This window comes from Budorcas taxicolor, chromosome 23 (genome assembly GCF_023091745.1).
Source record: "Budorcas taxicolor isolate Tak-1 chromosome 23, Takin1.1, whole genome shotgun sequence".
Classification (NCBI taxonomy): Eukaryota; Metazoa; Chordata; class Mammalia; order Artiodactyla; family Bovidae; genus Budorcas; species Budorcas taxicolor.
Genome location: NC_068932.1, coordinates 33,566,595 through 33,590,592, shown reverse-complemented (window position 1 = coordinate 33,590,592; position 23,998 = coordinate 33,566,595). Strand labels below are relative to the sequence as shown.

The 23,998-nt window shown below is 42.5% G+C and overlaps 1 protein-coding gene across 1 annotated transcript; it reads right to left on the bottom strand.

Moving 5' to 3' along the window:
* PLEKHS1 (pleckstrin homology domain containing S1) lies at positions 1 to 22,856 on the bottom strand. The gene is made up of 12 exons (XM_052661142.1): positions 22,829 to 22,856; positions 16,643 to 16,731; positions 16,425 to 16,531; positions 15,962 to 16,096; positions 13,932 to 14,007; positions 12,739 to 12,849; positions 10,818 to 10,943; positions 8,697 to 8,812; positions 7,996 to 8,202; positions 7,196 to 7,297; positions 5,311 to 5,446; positions 1 to 180 (listed from the first exon to the last, which is right to left on the bottom strand). Exons 1-12 carry the CDS (start codon positions 22,854 to 22,856, stop codon positions 1 to 3), a joined length of 1,413 nt encoding a protein of 470 aa, XP_052517102.1.
* Positions 22,857 to 23,998: the final 1,142 nt, after the last annotated feature.

Below are 23,998 nucleotides of genomic sequence, written 5' to 3'. Positions count from 1 at the left end.
CTACTTTCCAGATCTTTTCTGCTGACCCTTTTTAATGGCTGGAGTCCTTTTCAGTGTCCCCTCCAGTACAGATGTAACCAGTTGAGGAGGTTTAACACCTTGGTCTTGTAAGGAGCACGTACAGGCTATTGTGTGAAATTTCTCTGAATTTGGGATACGACCAATGGTGAGTTTTACTTTCTAAAACACAAGAGAGAGGAACATTAAATGGTTAAAGATTATCCTTAGGACTGTTGATTCTCAATTTCAGTCTGTCCTCATTCACACCCTGTGAAGCTGGTTTTGAAGAAAATCTGGGCAGGAAAAAGCCAGGGGGAAGGTGGGTTTTTATTCTCTGGCCTCCACTGGCCTGAGACTTCAGGGCAGATTCCAGAGTACATTGGGGTTTCCTGGGTGGTGCTAGTGGCAAAGAATCTGCCTGCCAATGCGGGAGATGCAAGAGATGCAGGTTTGATCCCTGGGTTGGGAAGATGCCCTGGAGGAGGAAAATGGCAACCCATTATAGTATTAGTGCCTGAAAAATTCCATCCACAAGAGGAGCCTGGGGGCTACAGTCCATGGGGTCGCAAAGGGTCAGACATGACTGAGCAACTGAACATACACACAGAATCAGAATACATTAATCCTGCCCAGAAAGGCCCATTTGTACCAAGAATTTAAAAGCCTCTTGAAACCAGAGCACTGGACAGGACCAGACTCTGACAAAATTGAGAGGAAACTGAATCTCTCTGTGTTTTTCCTGCAATCTAGCATCTCCTCCCCTTTTACACTCACATATTCTCTCCCCTCCCTGACCCCAGCCCCTGCTCACCCCAAATTCCTATTTCCATCAACTTCATGTCTCAAGGATGGAATACGCATCTGCTTGGTTCAACTATTCTAAGACATTATCAGTCTTTGACCACCCTCTCTAGGCTTCCCTTATGGCCCAGAGGGTAAAGAATCTGCCTGCCAGTGGAGGAGAGCCAGATTAGATCCTTGTTGGGAAAGATCCCCTGGAGAAGGGAATGGCTAGCCACTCCAGTATTTTTGCCTGGAGAATTCCATGGACAGAGGAGCCTGGTGGGCTACAGTCCATGGGGTTCCAAAGAGTTAGACACTACTGAGAGACACACACACACACACACACACACACTTTTGGTTCCACATTTCCCCTCTTCCAACATTATTTTCCTTCCAGAGACCAGCTATTTGAATTTTAAAAAGGACCGGGCATTCATTTTTAACATAAAGGAATGGTGGGGTGAGTAAGTTAGGGAATTTTTTGACCTTCCGATAATCATGTCAATGAACACCCTGTATTTCTCAATAGCACACAGGAGAAAGTGAGGAGGCAGAATGGGCCCAAAACAAACATTGTCCGCCACTCTTCTGCAAGTGAGTGCATAGTGTAGAAGGCAGTCTTGATAAACTGCAGTCAGCGATGCCCAGGTGGAGTTCCTGGATATGTTCCCAGGCAAAAACCCTTTTCTTGGCTTTGGAGCTGATGCCTGGGTCTCTGGATCAGAGTGTTGTTTGGTAACTTTCAGAAGATTATATTAAACACGTGGCCTCAGTGTGGGTTTTTGGCAGAGGAAATATATCACAGTTACTAGATTGTTGGCCTGGACTCCTGAAAGCTCCCTCTTTTTCCATCACACAAACTCCTATCCTAGGCTTCAAAACCCAAGCCAACGCATCCCTTTCTCTGAGACACCTTTCTGGCCTCCCTCAAACAGATTAACTTCATAAACCCAAGCCAAGCATCCCTTTCTCTGAGACACCTTTCTGGCCTCCCTCAAATAGATTAACTTCATTTTTCCTCTGTGATCCCATGGCCCTCTGCTCATATCTCAAGGCACACGCTGTACCTGTAACTAGCACATACTTGTTTTATCCACTAATCTGCAAGCTCTTTAAACTCAAACATCATTTTTGTAGCTCTAGGACCTAGCAGAGAATCCAGCATACAATAGATGTTCAATAAATGGTGAGTGAGCAAATGAATGAAGGCATGAATGAGTCCTTGCTCTAACTATTTATGTATCATAAACAACTTACTCATTCTTACTAAGTTTCCCTATTTAGACAGTAGGGGCAGTACAATTTGTCTAACCAACGATGTTATTGTGTGATGCAGATGAGATAAGACATATTCAGTCATAAACTCTCAGAGCTGGAAGAAATTTGAGAGATCTTCCAATAGAGCAGGTTTTAGAAATTTTAAGCCAAGTCACTATTTCCTCAAGGTAAGGTAACAGGAAATTCAAACATGAAAAAATAATAATAAATATGTGTCAGGAGCCACGTTAGGCATTACTGGTAAAATGGAGGCGCGGCCTCCAACCCCCTCTCCTTGTCCCACAGGCACGGACCTGGGATGAAGGAGTTAGGCCTTATGATTCTGACTTGTTCTTTCCTTTCTTTGGTTGAGCTGGCTGGAAAGAATGTTAAGGTGCTTATTGTTCTTGAGGGGAGTATGAGAAGGCACAAAGCCTTTTGCAGTTGTGCCCAGAAAATAATCTATAAAGTAACCATTGACATTTGTTCAAAGATTTTTACAAAGAATGTTCCAGGATGAGCAGGCAGGCCGCAGCTTGAGGCCATGCGAAGGATTGTTATCTGAGACCTGTTTGTGAGGGGAATGTTTATGGCAAAAGAAGTTTGCTGAGCTTAGGGTTTAGGAATAATTAAAAATAGCTAGAAGCCTTTTTAGGAGATAGTGATCTTAAGATGCTAGGGGCAAACAGGATTTAGAAAGATAAGAAATAAACTGAGGAATGTAGCATTTGGAAAACTCAGCAGTGGACACAGGACTGGAAAAGGTCAGTTTTCATTCCAATCCCAAAGAAAGGCAATGCCAAAGAATGCTCAAACTACCGCACAATTGTACTCATCTCACATGCTAGTAAAGTAATGCTCAAAATTCTCCAACCAGGCTTCAGCAATACTTGAACCGTGAACTCCCTGATGTTCAAGCTGGTTTTAGAAAAGGCAGAGGAACCAGAGATCAAATTGCCAATATCCGCTGGATCATGGAAAAAGCAAGAGAGTTCCAGAAAAATATCTACTTCTGCTTTATTGACTATGCCAAAGCCTTTGACTGTGTGGATCACAATAAACTGTGGAAAATTCTGAAAGAGATGGGAATACCAGACCACCTGACCTGCCTCTTGAGAAACCTGTATGCAGGTCAGGAAGCAACAGTTAGAACCAGACATGGAACAACAGACTGGTTTCAAATAGGAAAGGAGTACGTCAAGGCTGTATATTGTCACCCTGCTTATTTAACTTCTATGCAGAGTACATCATGTAAAACGCTGGACTGGAAGAAACACAAGCTGGAATCAAGATTGCCAGGAGAAATATCAATAACCTCAGATTTGCAGATGACACCACCCTTATGGCAGAAAGTGAAGAGGAACTCAAAAGCCTCTTGATGAAAGTGAAAGAGGAAAGCAAAAAAGTTGGCTTAAAGCTCAACATTCAGAAAACGAAGATCATGGCATCTGGTCCCACCACTTCATGGGAAATAGATGGGGAAACAGTGGAAACAGTGTCAGACTTTACTTTTTGGGGCTCCAAAATCACTGCAGATGGTGACTGCAGCCATGAAATTAAAAGATGCTTACTCCTTGGAAGAAAAGTTATGAGCAACCTAGATAGCATATTCAAAAGCAGAGACATTACTTTGCCGACTAAGGTCCATCTACTCAAGGCTATGGTTTTTCCAGTGGTCATGTATGGATGTGAGAGTTGGACTGTGAAGAAGGCTGAGAGCTGAAGAATTGATGCTTTTGAACTGTGGTGTTGGAGAAGACTCTTGAGAGTCCCTTGGACTGCGAGGAGATCCAACCAGTCCATTCTGAAGGAGATCAGCCCTGGGATTTCTTTGGAAGGAATGATGCTAAAGCGGAAACTCCAATACTTTGGGCACCTCACGAGAAGAGTTGATTCATTGACTCTGATGCTGGGAAGGATTGGGAGCAGGAGGAGAAGGGGACGACAGAGGATGAGATGGTTGGATGGCATCACAGACTTGATGGACATGAGTCTGAGTGAACTCCGGGAGTTGGTGATGGACAGGGAGGCCTGGCGTGCTGCGACTCATGGGGTCACAAAGAGTCGGACACGACCGAGCGACTGAACTGAACTGAACTGAATGTAGCATGAGTTACAATGTAATCACAAGTTAAGTATAGGACACATAAGAGGAAGTAGATAATAGATAATAAAGCCAATCGCTGAAGCAGGAACTCTGTTTGTAGGGCAACAATGATTTCTGGAGACAATAAATCTGGGTGGGGGAAACTGAAACCTCTGATCTAATGCTTTTGTCAAAATATAAAAGAAAACCTGAAACTTGAAATAAACATGTAGTCCCGTACTTTAGTCAGAGGCTACATCATCCCCCACTGACACCGCTCACCCCTTCAGGCTGATTTCCTGGCTGCTGGAGCTGGACTCCGGCAAATATACCCTACTCTCTCTAGTTGAGGCCCTGAGCACTGTCCCTTTCCTCTCCTCTCCTCCTGTCTTTTTTTCAGGGGTTCAAGAAGTACAGTTTGAAAATCAACCCTCTCTCACTTTAGAGAGAAGAAAATCAAATTCACTTGTCAGAGAAGGAAGTGACTTTCTCAAGGTCATGTGGCTCATCAGAAATAAAATAAGACCAGGAAAGGGATAACAATACTGGGAATTACAAACAGGCAGAAACATGATGAGCCTTTTAAGAACATATGCACATGTGACCCTATGGATTGTAGTCTGCCAGGCTCTTCTGTCCCATGGCCTTTTCCAGACAAGAACACTGGAGAGGGTTGTCATTTCCTACTCCAGGGGATCATCCTGATCCAGGGATTGAACCTGTGTTTCCTGCATCTCCTGCATCGGCTGGTGGGTTCTTTACCACTAGTGCCACCTGGGAAGCTCAGTTAGTATTATCATTATCCCTAATTTCACAGAAGAGAAAACTGAAGCACCATTTGGTTGAAGGAGGCAGGATGTAAAGCCTGTCTGATTTCCCTGCAAGCTCTTTTTTGCCAGGTCATGCTGAGTCTGAGGTCTTGAACCCAGCTGTTTCAGTCTCCTAGCCCAGGGCTCCCTCCAAATACTACTTTATATGAAAGAATTTTAAAAGGGTCCTAAAATAACATTCTTGTTATTTAGATGTGTAGTATGAAGTGTTATTTACACTTCTGATTCTCTTATTTACATTCGGCGGCTGAGGACTGAGACATCTCATTTGTCTTCAGAGTATTGTTCAGATGTCAACCAAGGCCTTGATCTTGTTCTTTCTTGCCCTGCCCGGAGCCAATCAGCAACACTCACCTCCCTCCGGATGGACCGGCTGAGAAACAAGGAGACCTCCTCCATGCTCTGGGGCTTCAGGTCATTCACAGCCAAAAGGTGATCTCCATGGAAAAATAAGCATCCCAGACGTGGAGGGGCATCCCACTGAGCCACACTGCAATGAGGGTACAGCATCCAACACAAGTGTGAGATGGTGCCCGCTGGGAATGCCAGGCACAGATGGGGACACAGATTGGGCTCTTCACTCTAGTCTATTCTACCACTGTTACTAATTTCTTTAGCTGTGTTTCACCATATCTGAAACAATCAAACTCCTTTTTCTATTTGGAATATTTTTTCCTCTATCATTACTCTACCAGCCTGAACCTTCTTCCAAAGTCCTACTCCAAAATATGCTACTTCTACAAAGCCCTCGTCACACTTCCTTTAGCTTAATTAATCTCTCCTGCCTCTGGGCTTCTATTGTATTGTGTGAGCCCCTCACTTATTGTATATTTAAATAAAATGCGATTTTATATTTACTTGTTTATGTAGCTGTCTTTTCCACCAGGCTTTGAGACCCTAGGCGTGTGGTACCACCGTTAAAATATTTTTATAATCCTATAAACAGAGGATGCTAAGTATTTATTGAAAGTGGGCACATAATGATTACACAGTGAATGGCCAATGAACACGTAAATGAATTAACAGACGAGCAAGCTCAGACACAGAGACGTCTATACTGCTCGACTCTGTGCGACCCCATAGACGGCAGCCCACCAGGCTCCCCCATCCCTGGGATTCTCCAGGCAAGAACACTGGAGTGGGCTGCCATTTCCTTCTCCAATGCATGAAAGTGAAAAGTGAAAGAAGTCTCTCAGTCGTGTCCGACTCTTGGTGACCCCATGGACTGCAGCCTACCAGGCTCCTCCATCCATGGGATTTTCCAGGCAAGAGTACTGGAGTGGGCTGCCATTTCCTTCTCCAATGCATGAAAGTGAAAAGTGAAAGAAGTCTCTCAGTCGTGTCCGCCTCTTGGTGACCCCATGGACTGCAGCCTACCAGGCTCCTCCATCCATGGGATTTTCCAGGCAAGAGTACTGGAGTGGGGTGCCATTGCCTTCTCCAAGAGAAGTCTATAGTTCCTGTCAAATACTGTGTTGAGCCTTGGATTGTGAGAAGTCTGGAAAAATGGCAAGCTATGGTTCCTGCCCTCTAATAAAATTGTAAGACAGTTGCCATGTGATGTTTACGTTAGCAAGCTTTTTTCTCTTATAAAACTCATCTTCCATCAAAATGAGTTACAAAGTCTTAAAAAGAATATAGAGTCAAATAAACAGTGGCCATTCTAAGGAAATTCTCTGCCACACAGTCTTCTGTGTCTGAGTTTCCTGACCAGCAGGTGTTTAGCTGATGTCTGGACATCTTCTACCCTGGCATGCCATTTTCTTTTAGATCTTAGATTCTTATTGACCTCAGTAACTTCATTCATCCATGAAACGATCACTGGTCATTGATTGGCAATGATTTCCTTGGACCATACATATCCCTGCCTATTCAAAACAGCAGAAATTTACTGTTTCCTGGAATGTTGGGTCCTTCTATACCCACCCACCCTCAGCTGACTCTTCTATACAGTAATATTCTCAATCAAAGACCCTTTATGACAATAGCATGAAGGAAGGCATGGCAACCCACTCCAGTGTTGTTGCCTGGAGAATCCCATGGACAGAGGAGCCTGGCAGGCAATAGTCCACAGGTTTGCAGAGTCGGGCATGACTGAAGGGACTCAGCATGCATGCACAACAGTGACACAAGTCCCAGTTCTCCAGTCAGCTTTGCCACGTACAGTACTTCAAGGTATAACTCTTGTTTTCATGTCATCCAACCCCATTTACAATCAATAACCCTCAAATCTACCTACCATATCCGTCCTGCAGCTTCTTTGAGAACAAGATAATTTTTGATGTCAGGAAAAGAAAGGAACACGTTCAGTTTCTGCACTTGGCTTTCATCTGGGATATTACTGTAAGATAAGATGTTTGCAAAAATCAGGCAGCTATCACAGGCTCTGATCCGTACTTTCTGAGAGGACTTGGCCTCTGACACCTGAGATGGTATTGTCCAGTTAAAGATTATCTAAAACATTTGGAGAAGAACATAGATTTAAGTTCCTCATTAATGCCTTCCCTCATCCCTCCTGGAATGGGTTCATGATGGTAGACAATGAAAAAGAAGTTAAAATTGGACTAAATTCATTATATATCACATCAGATCGCACCTTTTTCCACTGAAGGAGACACCAAAAAGTTAAAATTGAGAGCAATCTCATCAAATTGTTCTTGGCATCATTTAAAACCTAACTGATCCCCCCTCGTAGTCTATAACCAAACCTGACATGGCTTGCATGCCCATAATTTTAATAGTAAAATCTGGGTGATGTGCTAACCTGATCAGAATGATCCAAAATGCCAGAATCTGAAAAACCAGCTAACAAAAAAAATTTTTTAAGTATTTGAAAGCACCACCCACAGCCCAAGAGCCACTGTATTCCTAGCTCTGGTAACTTACTGTCCTTAGCCACCACTTCAGTGACAAGGCTAAGGTCAGATTCTTGGCTGAGTTGGAGATTTTTAGGAACTGCTTGAAAATGTGAGTTCTGAGTACAAAAGAAAGTTTGCCTTGCTCTATGGGCCCATAAAGTTTTAGAAATGAAGACTTTACTTGATTAACATAGACAATTGCACAACAGTTAGTGAGGCCGACTGCTTTGTGTCATTCGTGGTCTGTGCTTCGGAATTGGCAGGTGGAAGATAAAAGTGAGTTCCTGAGGCTTGTTCTTGCTGATGAAGCTCCCCATTCTGGATCTCTTCCAGGGGCTGAAATTCCTCTTTGCCATCAACAGACTCAAGGGACGGCTCTTTGAGAAGACTAGAGCATAAGAAGTTAACACAAAAGCTTTCTCAGCATGTCTGTCTATAAATTTCCACGGTGTGTGAATCAGATTTAAGTAGCTCACAGCCGTGTAAAAATTAAGTGTTTGAAGTATATCCAACCAGCAGAATCCCAACCACAGTCAGAATTAAATCCAATAGAATTTCCTTCTAAAAATGGATATGGAATCAAAATAGCTCTTTACATTGGGACGGTTTGGAGACAGAAGTCAGAGCATGATAGATGTAAATGCAAGATAGGAAAGAACTGCCCCACAAGACAGAAAATGTCCCAAGGATGTCACTAACCATTTTCTATAGGTAGGGACACCATTCCCACTTTTTCTTGTTTTGAGATGAATAATATGCTGAGCTTGGTCCACGGTAGTGCATCTGTGTTATTATATCAACCCTTGAAATGAACTGACAGCAGTTGTTCTTGAACAGTACATTAGCTAAGAGCAAATTTTAGAGTATGGTAGTTTTACTTACCAGGATTTCATTGACAAGTAATGACACTCAGCTGTCTTGGAGACCTTGTCTGGACTACGAGGTCCAGTGGGGTGCGTGAGTTCACCAGAATCATTGGGAGCAGTAATATTATCCAACTATAGAAAAGAGGCAGAGATGTAAGGACGCAAGTCTACCAATAAGCCAGGTCCCTTCTTGCCCCTCCTTGATGGCTCTGGTCCCTGAAACCGTAAGTACGTCTACTATTCAATGAACAGCGGTGCTTGCTCTGGGAGAACGAACCAGCACGGTTTCTGCAGACTCAGAGTTTGTTTTCTTCTCTTGGGTTCCCCATGCTCCTGATACAAGTACACTACTGGACTAAATGGCTATTTATTTTTTCGTTTCATCACTAGGCATTTAATCACATGAACTCTTTTTCTCCCAACCAGTGCTATTATAGAATAATATTACCTGGGTCAAAGGCTCTGACACAATGCAGGGCTGGCCTCTCTCTGTAGAGAGCAGGCTACTATGCTCACAGGCAGGCAAATTGCTTCAAGGGGCTGTGAAGGTCCTAGAAAATACTGCCCTCTGGGGCCTTCCCACCAAGGTGGTCAGAACTGAGTCATTTGAGGCAATGGTTTCTCAAAATTCCCTAAGGGCTTCCGATGGCCTACCTAAAAAAATCATCAACCATTATTGGAACACTTCATTCCAGACAAGCCAGTCTTCCCACTATGCCCCTTACAGTGTTTTTCTAGTGCCCATTTCATGCTGTTTTCTTTGACTGGAGTGCCCCTCTTTCCCCTCTGTCTGTGTGCGTGCTAAGTCGCTTCCATCATGTCTGACTCTTTGAGACCCTATGGACCACAGCCTGCCAGGCTCCTCTGTCCATGGCATTCTACAGGCAAGAATACTGGAATGGGTTGCCATGCCCTCTTCCAGGGGATCCTCCCAACCCAGGAATCAAACCCGAGTCTCTTATATCTCCTGTATTAGCAGGCAGATTCTTTACCACTAGCTCCACCTGGGAAGCCCTCCCTTCTGTCTACTGATGCTGTATTCAGGCCTGGCCTGAGGTCTTTCTGACCACATTAGCCACTGCCAACTTTTCCCTTCTCTAAACTTCTATGGCACGGTGTTGCACTTAATTTTTACAAAGGTCTTCCAGTTTGTTTTTTAAGATTTTTTCTTTTTGAGGGGGACTATTTTTAAAGTCTTTGGCGAATTTGTTACAATATTGTTTCTGTTTTATGTTTTGTTTTTTTTGGCTACAAGGCACTTGGGATCCTAGCTCCCGATCAGGGCTAGAACCCACACTCCGTTCACTGGAAGGTGAAGTCTTAACCACTGGACTGCTAGGGAAGTCACCAGCTTAGTTTTATTTGCCTTACTAGACCTTGCATCTCATAAAGTACCTAGAAAATGCCGGACATTGTAGCTTAGTGTTCATATATCACCTGACTGGTTGGTTCAACTGTCATGAAAAGACTAGTTGCCATCACTGTGTCCCAGAGAACACGGCTGTGAAAAAATCTGGGGTAAAGCAGGGTCCTGTGGTCACATGCTATGCGTTATATTCTGCTTGGCTGTTTATAATCCACACCTCTGCTGGAGCATCTTTCTGTAAGACTGGTAAGACTGTGAGTTCGGCGGGGGAAGGGGGGCAGGCATGATGTCAGGTCCTTCCTGGCAGCCACCATGCCTAGCACAGGACTGAATTAGCACACAGAAGGCTCTCAGTGGGGGCTTCTGAATGATCAATATACTGATTGGCACATACCACACAGTTTCTCACCCAAGAATACTGTGTCTGTTCGTATTTATTGTTTCTATCCAGAAAGACTCCTCAGGTCAATCCCTCAAGTCTAAATTTCACCTGGCATATAAGGCCAAATATCATCTTCATGGAACATTCCCTGGCCTCTGTCTGAAAGTCAGCTCCCCCTGCCTGCCACCCCTCAGGCCCTCTGAGCATTTTATAAGTATCTCTCTTCAGCATGGAGACTTTTCTGTTGTGTGTCCTGGTTAGTGCCTATCAACGTGTCAACACTATGAGCACGTCATCTGTGTCTGATTCCGAACCTAGTCTGAGTGCCTGGTAGGGGCTCAGTAAATATTTGTAGAAGGAATAAATGACTAATGGGTGGGAGAGGTTACCTCTAAAAGAATGCTCCGAGGACTAATATAATGGCTGTCTTCTTCTGAATCTTGAGAGATTTCTGATGAGAAGTCATGCGATAGGCGAGCTTCTCTGAGTCCTGGAGAATGTTCTTTCACTAAACGCTGAATCAAGAGATCAAGACAGAATTAATGCTTTTTCTTTTTCTTTGCAAGAGACGGAATTAAACCACATGTTTTCTGGAAAAGGCATAATAGAGTAATTGGGTTGAGAACATCCGAGGATCTTCCAGGGTTATATCCAGAAGCCTATATGACTTAAATCTGCTTCTTGAGTCTGAGTCACCACTGATAGAAAATTATAAGCGCATCTTTCAGGCTTTTCTCTACTATTGGGTCCTGGAACTCAGAACAAGTGATTCTCTCTGGTGCATGGTGTTCTAAGTCACTAAGCTCTGCCACAGAACCCTCACTCTCATCTTTTCCTGCCTTTCACCCAGTGCCATCTGAGAAGGTAAGCAGCCTAGAGTAAAGACACTGTATCTTTTCCCTTTCTGCTCAATGTTCCTTTTCTGTGTTCTGCTTCTATACCTCTATTGTTTCCAATGCAATTTTTTAGCTTTGATCTTGTGATAGTATAAATTATAAGGTTTCAAGGTGATCTAGGTTCCACCGATTATTGCTTCCCTTCCTCATAGATACAGGGCATTCTGCAAAGTAGCTGCTTTGCCTGGCAGAAAAATTGTTATAAGTATAATTCAGTTCTTTCAAGAACAATGCCTTAGAGCAAGAGTGGGGGAGGTGGGTTTGAAAAGAAAACCCTGAATGTTCTCTAGGAAGGGCTTGAAAGAAAGTGACTTTTTTTTTAAAGATGTATTTAAGTTGTGTCCATTTTTCTAGCTCCAAGCTCATGGAGCCAGGCCATGCTGAACTGAGGATGAGGAAGTTTTCCCATTCTATTTTGGAAACAACAACCACAGCAGCTCCCAACAATGTAGGTGGCATCCTTAACGGGAACTGGTTGGAATACACCACATGAACAGACAAAATGACCAATAACATTATCTTTAGAGAGAAGGGTATGGAAGTTGAAAAGCAGGAGGGCAAGAGGCATATTTTGAAAAGAGTTATCCTTCTCAGTCTTGATTCCTATCACCCTTACTACAAAGCCCAAGTGAAGTATTTGGCCTGGTGCATTTGATATGCTACAAAAAGCTTTTAAAATAGTTGGAGAGCCTCCAACTAGATAAAACAGGAAGCTAGGCCCTGTTGAGATGTGCCTGGTACCCAGGGGTAAAAAGGGGGAAAAAAAGAGAATGCCAATGGTTACATCTCTAAGGCGCAAAATAGCATCTCTGGCAGAAGAAAGAAACACTCAGCCTGTTTGTTAATAATATCCAAAACTAGGCAGCCTGCAAATCTAAAAAAGCTGAGGCATAATTACAAATCACTTTCAAGGGGCAGATGTAGTATAATTTTTTTCTCAAGTGGATTTCATTAGAAATGAAGTTGAAGTCACACACACACAGAAGTAAGACTGATTTGGGTGAATACATGAAATTAATAAGAATCTGATTTTGTCTCAGGAGTACAAATGGTCAAGTGGTGTTTGGGGAATTTTTTTTTTTTCTTTTTTAGAAGTAATCTTTGCCCTGTGGGTGAAAGGAAAGAGGAGGTTGCCAGCCAGGCTTTTGTTTAGCTGAAGGATCTCCACCCAATGTGGATACGTACCTGGATGTGTATCAAGGAGCATCCAAAATGAAAGAATAGATTTAGAGGTAGGCAGGGCAAGCAGTGAGGCTTATCATGGTAGGTGAAACAGACTAAATATAGGATAGATCCTAGGACCAAGAATCATTCATGACGGGTTAGGCTTTGAGGAAGATGTCAAATACAATTGACTTCTGAATCAGCTAGCTCCAGGCATGGTGTCCTAACAAAGAGAGGTAAATCTGATTACCATGTCTGGAAGACTGTTTCTTGTTATGGTGGCGCTGACAGCCTCTGGCGGGCGGAAAGGTCCAAGGAGAGGGTCTGAAGAGGGCCTTTTATCACCTGATGAGAGTTTCTCCTGCTTATGGAAAAGGAATATTGGAATCAGGGCACAATTGATCCCTGGTCTAGAATGAAACAACAGCCTGGTCTTGGGGTCTTTGCTCCCAATCTTTGACCACTAGCATTTATACTGCTGGTCAGCCTGCTCCCATTAAGATTAAAGCTGATCTTGTCCCTCTCCTGTTCCCAAACCCTTGAGGACTTCCAGCCTGGCTTTCAGAGATGCTCTGGGTTTCCCTGTCTTTTCAATCCTGTATCCTTCTGTACCCAGCCCCTTCTCTCTAATTATCTGAGTACTTACAGACACACCCTTGCTTTTCCTTTCTCCTTGGCCTCTGCTTTTGTTGTAAGCATAGGACAACCAAGAAACCATGTCAAAATGGTACCTAGAGGCCAGTTTCATTAATAAAGGTCTGTCTTAAGAAAAGTGAAGTGAGAAGTGAAAGTTGCTCAGTCATGTCTGACTCTTTGAGACCCTATGGACTGTATAGTCCAGGCCAGAATACTGGGGTGGGTAGCCTTTCCCTTCTCTAGGGGATCTTCCCCACCCAGGGCCTGAACCCAGGTCTCCCACATTGCAGGTGGATTCTTTACCAGCTGAGCCACAAGGAAAGCCTATCTTAAGAAAGGACTTAGGCAAATTTAGCAAAGGTTCTTATGAAGCAAGTGAACAACTTAAAATTGCTAGCATTTACATCACAGAAACATTCTATTGAAAATGCAAAACAGGTGAGACTCATTTCTATAGAAACCACCCTGGACTTAGTCATTCCAAAGGTAGCTGTTATGTACTTTGAATAACAATGGTGGAAAATACTGTAGTTTCAGCTACTATTAAAAAAAAATGCCACAGTTAAAATTTACCCCTCCTACTCCAGTAATGAAAATCTGAAGTGTCTGTATTTTAGCTTTCTTGTAAAACACAAAAGAATTTTTTTCTATTGTTAATCATAAAAATTACAAGGATGTACATTCTCTCACTTATTTATTCCTTGTTGAATGCCAGTTGCCAAGCGGGGGAGAAAAGCTTGCATTGTTTCCTTGGGAAAGAGGGCTGTGTTCAGGGGCTCTGCAATTTTATTAGTGATATGGAGTCACCTCTGTATTCTGGTGCGCTGCTTTTATATCCCAGCAGAGTGATGACAAGAAGGAGACCCAGTCTTTAATCTTCTCCCTGTTGAAAGAAATAAACTTTCAGCTGGCATGTGGCAACGGTGGTGCCTGCACTCCTTCTGAACAAGAGAATGTCTTTTATGAACACTGGAACAGGCAGTGGGGGTAGGTACCAGGCAGATAAGGACTCCCCCACCGCCCACCCCAAGTAGTTTAAATGCCCATCCCCGGCTCCTCACCACCTCCACACTCACACACTAGAATTAACCCTCATGCCACCTCTGTGAGGAAAGCTCAGAGAAATGGGGAGAAAAGTGGGAGGTAACAGTGTAATCACAGGGTTTGGAGCTTTTGGGTTTGACATGTATTTCTTTTGTGTTCTCAAGCGGCCCCTTCATCTGTCAGTGCCATTTTGTAGCTCTCCAGGTGTGTCTCCCGTTAGGGAGTGCGTGTGTTTATGAAGGATGTGTTTGAATGAATGTATATCATTCACACCTCCTTTTCTGTTGACTCTTGGGATGGTTGAAAAGAAAGCTTTTCGCCTTGGGGTTGATCTACAGCAGATCCAGTTTCTTCATACTCTGGCTTGAGCGTTCCCTGCCTCCTCCATACTTCTTTCTCCCCTGACTTTAGCCTCTCTGTCAAGCAGATAATTATCTACAAAGGATCCATTAGGCATCTTTGCCAGCACCAGAAGCCCCTCTTAAAAACTGAAGACTCCTTCAGGGATGAGCACAGCCCCTCCCTAATGTATGTAGCTTGCACAGATGTTTGTATACTGGGTTCTTGCAATAAAGTGCCTCTGAGGTGATGGTGATTGTTATGGACTGAATTGTTCCCCCCTAAATTCATGTGCTGAAATCCCAATCCTCAGTACCTCGGAATGTGACCTTACTTGGAAATCAGGTCGGGTTGTTGTAGATGTAATTAGTGAAGATGAGGTCAGACTGGAGTAGGGCGTCCTAATCCAAGATGACTAGCGTTCTTATAAAAAGGAGAAATTTGGACCCAGAGATGTGCACATAGGAAGAACATTATGTAAAAGTTGGAGGTTTGCTGCTGCAGGCCAAGAAACTACCAGAAGTTAGGAATGAGGCCTGGAACAGACCTTCTCTAGAATCTCTAGAACTGTTGTGGCCCATGACACCTCAAATTCAGACTCCTAGCCTCTAGAACAGTGAGATAGCAAATTTCTGTTGCCTTAAGCCACCCAGTTTACGGTACATTGCTATGGCAGCCCTAGGAAATGAATACTGTGATGTGTCAAGGGGCATAATAAAGACTAAAATCATAATAAAGAATGCTAAAGGACTTTACTAGTGAAGAGTCCGCCTCCCAGTACAGGAGACAGGTTTGATCCCTGGTCTGGGAATATCCCGTATGCCACGAAGCAACTAAGCCCATGAGCCAGAACTATGAGTTTGTGCTCTAGAGGCCAGGAACTGCGGCTGCTAAAGCCCACGCACCCTAGAGCCCGTGCTCCACAAGAGAAGCCACGGCAACGAGAAGCCTGCAGACCGAACCTAGAGAAAACTCCGTGCAGCAGCGAAGACCCAGCATAGCCTAAGCAAACCACAATCAAGAAATAGACTGCAAGATGATTTTTAAGGTTGTGGTCATGGGTTTCTTTTTTTTTGTTTTTTGACTTTTTATTTTGTATTTTACTTTGTATTCCCAGGTGATACTAGAGGTAAAGAACATGCCTGCCAATGCAGGAGATGTAAGAGATGCGGGTTCGATCCCTGGGTTGGGAAGATCCCGTGAAGGAGGGCATGGCAACCCACTCCAGTATTCTTACCTGGAGGATCCCATGGACACAGGAGTGTGGCAGGCTACAGTCCACAGGGTCGCACAGTGTCAGACATGACTGAAGCGACTTAAAATGCATGCATGCATAGCTGACTATAAGGTTATGGCTGTTGGTTTCTATTCAAGGCATATTTATTGTTTTAAGATATTTTTGTTTGTTTTTTATTCTACATACAGGAGACACTCCATGTCATCTTACTACTTACCTGTCACAGCCAATGAGGAAGTATTCCCTGTTAGTGGTCTTGATGGACATCACTTCATCAGGGTGACATTTAAACATCTTCTGTACAGACTGCATTTTTTCATGGCTCCTGATGCCAACTTCTACACTGGAATTTCTAGTAGATATGAAGTATTAAACAGATGTAAATACAAAATTAGGAAGAAAACTGGCTAATATTTTTCAATTGTTAAGATCCCAACTGAATAAAACTTTAGATCTGTTTGATCAATGCTTTGAAAATTGTCCAGTAGTTTTAGAAAATAAGTTTAGATCTGGTTTATCACTGATTAAAAATACTTTGTTCGGCCTAAAACTTAACTGAAAAATTCATATTTCAGTTAGAGTCTTGGTTCCACAAATTAAAGTTTGCTAATTCTTTTTCTAATTTGCATGCAACATGTTAGTGTTTGTTGTTGTAAACATTTTCTTGATTGGATACACACCGGTCAATTTCAATAGAACCTCGGTGATGATGGTCTTTGTAATACGAAAGACTAAAGTCCTTTTCCCCACTCTTTGACAGAATGAAAAGCCGCTTTTTCCAAGAGGTCTGAAAAATGAAAACACTTTGCATCTCAGTTAAATCTCAGAGGAAGAGAAAGGATTTAAAAAATGCTCATGAGGCTGGTGGGAGGCCTGTTAAATTTTTGTGAATACTTACCGCAGAGAAGAAAAGCTGAGGAGGTGGTGATTTAATAAAGTAATCTTGTTTGCAGACTTCATTTTCATAATAGAATGTAAATTGTTTGCCTAGTAAAAGAAAGTGAACAGGACTCAATCTGTTCTCTATAAATTTCTGAGAAGAAATGATTCAATTGAAAAACACTGTTTACCTCTGGAAAGGTCTTCAAATTATTCAGTTATGGAAAAGAACATCTATCATAGGCCAAGAGAACAAAAACCTCAGGACCAAGTGTGCGATTCTTATTCATCCACTGTTAGGACCTTCATTCAGATGACATTTAGAAGCTCTTTCTTTAATTCAGCTCACACCTGTCTGGCTCCCCGTCTCTGCAGGAGGCTATTGGCTCTCTAGATGTGAACAAAGATTTGTCTCCATTTCTGTTGAAGCACCAGCCACAGCCAGATAATTCTGCCTTACCCTTTGGCTTACCAAACAAAAGCAAATTTACCTGTTATTGCAAATAAGGTGGCAAAGTCATTAAATAAGAGGTTTCCAAATTGTTAGCTACTTCTCTGTAAGGATTGAAATGTAGAGGCAGTTTCAATTTTCCCTATATTTTTTGAGAATGTCTGCAAGAAATATGAACTACTTTCATTATTTAGAAAAAAATTAATGTTGCTAAAATAGAATTTATTTTGAAAAGAAGACTTCGACTTTGCTTTTACATCCAGGCTAAAATTTATTTCATCCATGGGTTTGGTAAAAGATAGCCTTTACTAAAGAATCTGTCTGTGCTTGTGCTCAGCCATGTTCAATTTTCTGTGACCCCATGGACTGTAGCCCACCAGGCTCCTCTGTCCATGGGATTTTCCAGGCAAGAATACTGGAGTGGGTTGCCATTTTCTACTTTAGGGGGTCTTTCCAACCCAGGGATCAAACCCATGCCACATCTGACCAAATTTACACTTTGGACAAAGATGTAGTGACAGGATTTACTCTCCTGTTTAAAATAAACAAAATATATAAAATAGTGGTTTTCAAGACACTGGCCATAGGAAATAAAAGTCAATGGACCTTTAACAGACAGGAAACAAACTAGGTGAGCGCCACAATTCCCTTGATGGAGTTTCCAGCCCACAGCACAGAAAAGGGGAACTGAGGTGGGACCAGGTGGACCCCTGAACTAGGGGAAGAAAGATGAGGGTTCAGGGAGATCAAGGCAGCTAGAGCTCATAAGACAGAAGAAAGAGCTACATGAGAGAGAATCCCAGAGATATTAATAAGGTCCTCCTCATTGGAGAAGGAAACGGCAGCCCACTCCAGTACTCTTGCCTGGAAAATCCCAGGGACGGAGGAGCCTGGTAGGCTACAGTCCATGGGGTTGCAAAGAGTCGGACATGACTGAGTGACTTCACTTTCAAGTATTCATAGGACTTCCCTGGTGGCTCAGATGGTAAAGCATCTGTCTACAATTTGGAAGACCTGGGTTCGATCCCTCAGTCGGGACGATTCCCTGGAGAAGGAAATGGCAACCCACTCCAGTACTAGAAAATCCCATGGACAGAGGAGCCTGGTGCAGGCTACTGTCCATGGGGTCACAAAGAGTCGGACACGACTGAGTGACTTCACTTTCAAGTATTCAAGAATATTTATCAGTATATGTGTGTGGGAAAATTATCCAAGGCCAGATAAAGAACCATAAGAAAAAATTAGAGGAAATCATGCCCAGTGTTCTGGTGGGCCAGAGAAAGTGCTTGTTCCCTCCAGCTAAACTAGCAAAACTGATCATTTATGGAGTTTTGGGAAGAGTACTCAGGAAAGTCATTCCTCAGTAGTGAGGACTGCTCCAGATCTAGCAAATCAGAAAAGCAAGTCTTAAAAGGATTGAATTGCTTGCAAGAAACTTAACTGCATCCCAGAAAGAATGCTCAAGGTTTATTGTTTGTTTGTTCAGTTGCTCAGTTGTGTCTAATATTTTGTGACCCCATGGACTGCAGCATGCCAAGCTTCTCTGTCCTTCACCATCTCCTGGAGCTTGCTCAAACTCATGTCCCTTGAGTCGGTGATGCCATTCAATCATCTCATCCTCTGTTGTCCCCTTCTCCTCCTGCCTTCAATCTTTTCAGCAGCAGAGTCTTTTATAATGAGTTGGCTCTTCATATCAGTTGGTCAAAGTATTGGTGCTTCAGCTTCAGCATCAGTCCTTGCAATGAATATTTAGGACTGATTATCTTTAGGATTGATTGGTTTGATTTCCTTGCAGTCTGAGGGACTCTCAAGAGTCTTCTCTGACACCACAGTTCAAAAGCATCAAGTCTTTAGCACTCAGCTTTTTTTATGCTCTAACGCTCACATCTATACAGGTCTACCAGAAAAACCACAGCTTTGAGTATATGGACCTTTGTTGGCAAAATCATGTCTCTGCTTTTTAATATGCTGTCTAGGTTTGCCATAGCTTTTCTTCCAAGGAGCAAGCGTCTTTTAATTTCATGGCTGAAGTCATCATCTGCAGTGATTTTGAAGTCCAAGAAAATAATCTCTCACTGTTTCCATTGTTTCCATCTACTTGCCATGAAGTGATGGGCCCAGAAGCCATGATCTTGGTTTTTTGAATGTTGACTTTTTAGCCAACTTTTTCATTCTCCTCTTTCACTTTCATCAAGAGGCTTTTTAGTTCTTCTTCACTTTCTGCCATAAGGGTGGTGTCATCTGCAAATCTGAGGTGATTGATATTTCTCCCGGCAATCTTAATTTCAGCTTGTGCTTCTTCCAGCCCAGCATTTCTCATGATGTACTCTGCATATAAGTTAAATAAGCAGGGTGACAATATACAGCCTTGACGTACTCCTTTTCCTATTTGGAACCAGTCTGTTGTTCCATGTCCAGTACTAACTGTTGCTTCCTGACCTGCATACAGGTTTCTCAAGAGGCAGGTCAGGTGGTCTGGTATTCCCATCTCTCTCAGAATTTTCCACAGTTTATTGTGATCCACACAGTCAAAGGCTTTGGCATAGTCAATAAAGCAGAAGTAGATGTTTTTCTGGAACTCTCTTGCTCTTTTGATGATCCAGCGGATGTTGGCAATTTGATCTTTGGTTCCTCTGCCTTTTCTAAATCCAGCTTGAACATCTAAAAGTTCACAGTTCATGTACTGTTGAAGCCTGGCTTGGAGAATTTTGAACATTACTTTGCTAGCATGTGAAACAAGTGCAATTGTGTGGTAGTTTGAGCATTCTTTGGCATTGCCTTTCTTTGGGATTGGAATGAAAACTGACCTTTTCCAGTCTTGTGGCCATTGCTGAGTTTTCCAAATTTGCTGGCACATTGAGTGCAGCACTTTAATAGCATCATATTTTAGGATTTGAAATAGCTCAGCTGGAATTCCTTCACCGCCACTAGCTTTGTTTGCAGAGATGCTCCTAAGGCCTACTTGATTTCTCATTCCAGGATGTTTGGCTCTAGCTAAGTGACCACATCATCACATTTATCTGAGGTTGAAGCATCCGCCTCTGATGCGGGAGACCCGGGTTCGATCCCTGGGTTGGGAAGATCCCCTGGAGAAGGAAATGGTAACCCACTCCAGTATTCTTGCCTAGAGAATCCCATGGACAGAGAAGCCTGGTAGGCTACATAGGTCCACGGGGTCGCAAAGAGTCGGACACAACTGAGCGACTTCACTCACTCACTCACTCACTCATCCAGTACCCAACAAGGTAAAATTCGCAAGATCTGGCAACTAATCAAAAGTTACCAGCTATGCAAAGAGGCAGGAAAACATTATCCATTATGTGGATAATCATTAATACATCAAACCAGGTGTAGAACTGACACAGATATGAGAATTAATAGAGGAGTTCGTTAAAACCAGCATTATTAATTTCATTTTGCACATTCAAGAAATTAGATATACAGAAGATATTAGAAAAGATCCAAAGTGAACTAGAGATGAAAACTACAATGTCTCAGAAAAACAGTAATACCAGATGGGATTAACAGGACTACCAAAACAAACTCAGAGTGAAAAGCAAAAAAAAAAAAAACCCAAACATTAAAAAAGCACCAGTGCATTGTGGGACAATTTCAAGTGACCTGACTCAATGGACATAGTTTGAGCAAACTTTGGGAGAGTATGGAGGACAGAGAAGCCTGGTGTGCTGTAGTCCATGAGGCTGAAAAGAATCAGACTCAATTTAGCAACTGAATAACAACAACAATTTAAAGTAACTGGAGTCCTTGAAGTAGAGGAGAAAGACAGAAAAAATATTTGAAGAAATAATGCTGAAAATTTCACAAATTTAAAGAAAACTGTCTCGGAAATCTAAGCAGCTCAGGAACTCCGAACACAAAATATATGAAGAAAACTGATAAGGAACATCATATCAAATTGCTCAAAATCAGTGATAAAAAAAAAAAATCTTAAAAACTATCAGAGGAAGAGAAAAGACATTAATGCATAGAGAAGAAAAAATACAGATGACATTAGATTTCTCATCAGAAACAATGCAAGCAAACAACAACAATAATAAAAACCAGTGGAACAAGATGCTTAAACTATTGAAAGAAAAATAGGTCATTTTAGAGTTTTATATGCAGCAAATATATCTTTCAGAAATGAAGGCAGTTTCAAGACATATTCAGGCATACAAAAGTTGAAAGAATTAGGAGGACTGCTTTATAAGATATGTTAAAGGAAATCCTTCAGGTGAAAAAATGACACCAGATGGAATCTGAATTTATACAAGTGAATGATGAATGCTGAAGTGGTAATGGCAAGGATAAATATGTGGAATATTTTCCTTACTATTCAAAAGATAAAAATTCAATTGACTGTCTAGACAAAAAAACTTGTTATATGTAACAACAATATAGGTGAATCTCAAAAGAATTAAGTTGAGTGAAAGAAACCAAAGAATTCATTCAGTAAGATTCCATTCGTGTGAAGCTCTAGTAAGTACAAATGAGCTTAGAATGACAGAAAGCGGAACTGCGGAGAATAGAATTGGTTCCTGGAGGAAAGAATTATAAAGAAGCACAAGAAGATTACTGGGAGTGATGCGGGTGATAATCTCTTCCTGCGGTGATCATTTCCAAGGCATATACACACAAACCGTTTAAAATATGTGCAGTTGATTGTATGTCAGTTATACCACAATGAAGCTATTTTTCTCGAAATATGAGCAATCCCCGAAACATATTTGATGATACCTTTTCCGGGCTTGAAATTCTTCAAGGGTCGCCAGGCTTCTACGAGGTCAATTCCTGGCACTAATCTATTCTCTCCCATCCTACCTTATAGCCATATTCTCCTTGAACACAACCTGCCTCTATCCTACTTCATTGCTTTTGGTCAAACCATCCCTTTCTGCTGAGATATGCTCTCTTTCCCAATCTCTTTTGAAACTCGATTGGATCGTTTCGGATCCAGTTCAAATGCCTTTTCCATAAAACCTCTGGATTGCCACAACTATGTGTGTGGCTTTTTTTCCCCCTTTTTCTTCAAACTTTACAGCATTTTGCTCTTACCTTTCATAATCTGATCCTGATTGCATGTGCTTATCTTAACTTCTTAGTATAGCTACTCATATGTGTTTATCTTAACTTCCGAATGAAATTACAAGTTCATTGACAGCAAAGACTCTTACTAACTAGGCTGTACATCCTTCTGCAATGGGAAGTACTGTAACTTACTAATAATAGGTGCTTTGAAAAATTATTCATTAATATTTATTTTTGAATTGAGCTGGATAGTTTGATTCCTAAGTTACTTCATCCTAAATCTGACTCTTCTGTCCAGTCATTTACATGGTGAGGCATATGAGCATGAAGCAAGAACATCTGAATGATGCCCCTTAATCTATCCACATAATAAACTTTGGTAACAATTTAGGCAGTTTCTGTCCAAGTGAGAGTTTCCTGTAAAATTAAGGAAATATTTTCCAGTCTTCTCAGGGCTATAGTGTGCTGTTACTATCAATACCATCTCCATAAAACATTTGATCCATAAAAGTTGGAAAATGCCGAAGTTCTAGATAAGTGAGCTCTTACAAAATAATTAATTGAAATAACAGTCTCTGCTACATTCTCCACATCAACAATCATTACCCTAGATGCCACCCATTATCCTTACTAAAACCATCTTCTGTATCCTGTCTACTTTTATGGGAATTGATAATGATTTCCAATAAAAAGGTCTTTCCTTCTGAGAGTATGCCCCTTGGGTACCTGAACTCTTCTGAGGTTTGCGCTCCATTATGGCTGTCTGTTCTCACCTGCAAAAAAGAAGGACTGTTAGTCCCCAAACAACAGTATGCTCCCCTGATAGCCACTCAGTCACCAAGTGCCAGAATGGCGCTCTCGAATGTTGGTGAGACGGGTCATCAGCCCCGCTTCCCATGCTGCCCTTGAGGCTGATAGCAGTCATGGTAACGAGGACCATCCCAGCGGCCTGTGCTCACCAAGTGGCAGTTCTGTGGAAGTGTTGCTGGATGACTGAAGGAGCATCTTCCCTGGACTTTCTCCGTTTCTGCCTCTTAAGTGGCTCTGACAAGAGAGCCCCTGGAGACAGAAACACCAAACCAGGGAGACAAGAATAGGGCAGAGGGCAGGATGCTACGGACCAAATGCAGCGGATAAAGCATTCCTGGCTGAAAGGAAGCCCAAGATAAGCTCTTCTCTGTGCCAGGAACTCATTTTCTCTAGAGGGAAACCTGAGAGCAAGAACCAGGGCACACCCCTGTCCTTAAACTGCCTCTGCCACCCGAGAGGCCCGTTCCCACGGCTGCCCAGCCCTAGGAGCTCAGGCTGATATGATCAAACTGAATCTAGAGGTCAAGTCCTTTCCTGCACACATCTGCTGGCAATCTTGTGAATGACATGAGGCCCTGTGAGTAGAGGGGTCCCACAGGATGAAAGCCCAAGGGGCAGGTGTGATCTTTAAACCAGGAATCAAACTTTCACCTTGAATTCATAGGACTCTCGAACAGGAGGCAGCACTGAACAGGGCAGTGCCAGGGTCATCCCAGTAAATGGGAGGAGGCAAAGGGTCCTTTACTATCTGTCTGGCATGAGATCATTCCTCCTCTCCTGAGGGCTCCCTTGCTCCAGCATAAACTCTCATTCCTCCCAAGGTATAAATGATATAAATAACTCATAGAAGTTCTGGAAAGATATATATTCATATCACACACACAATTATTCATTAAATAACTCACGGGTGAAGGATGAAAGTGTTTGAAAGGCACTTTGTCCCTTACCATCCCTGTGTGCTGCTTGCTGCGTGCGTGTGTTCTCAGTCACGTCTGACTCTTTTGTGACCCCATGGACTGTAACCAATCAGGCTCCTCTGTCCATGGAATTTTCCAGGCAAGAGTATTGGAGGGGGTGCCATTTCCT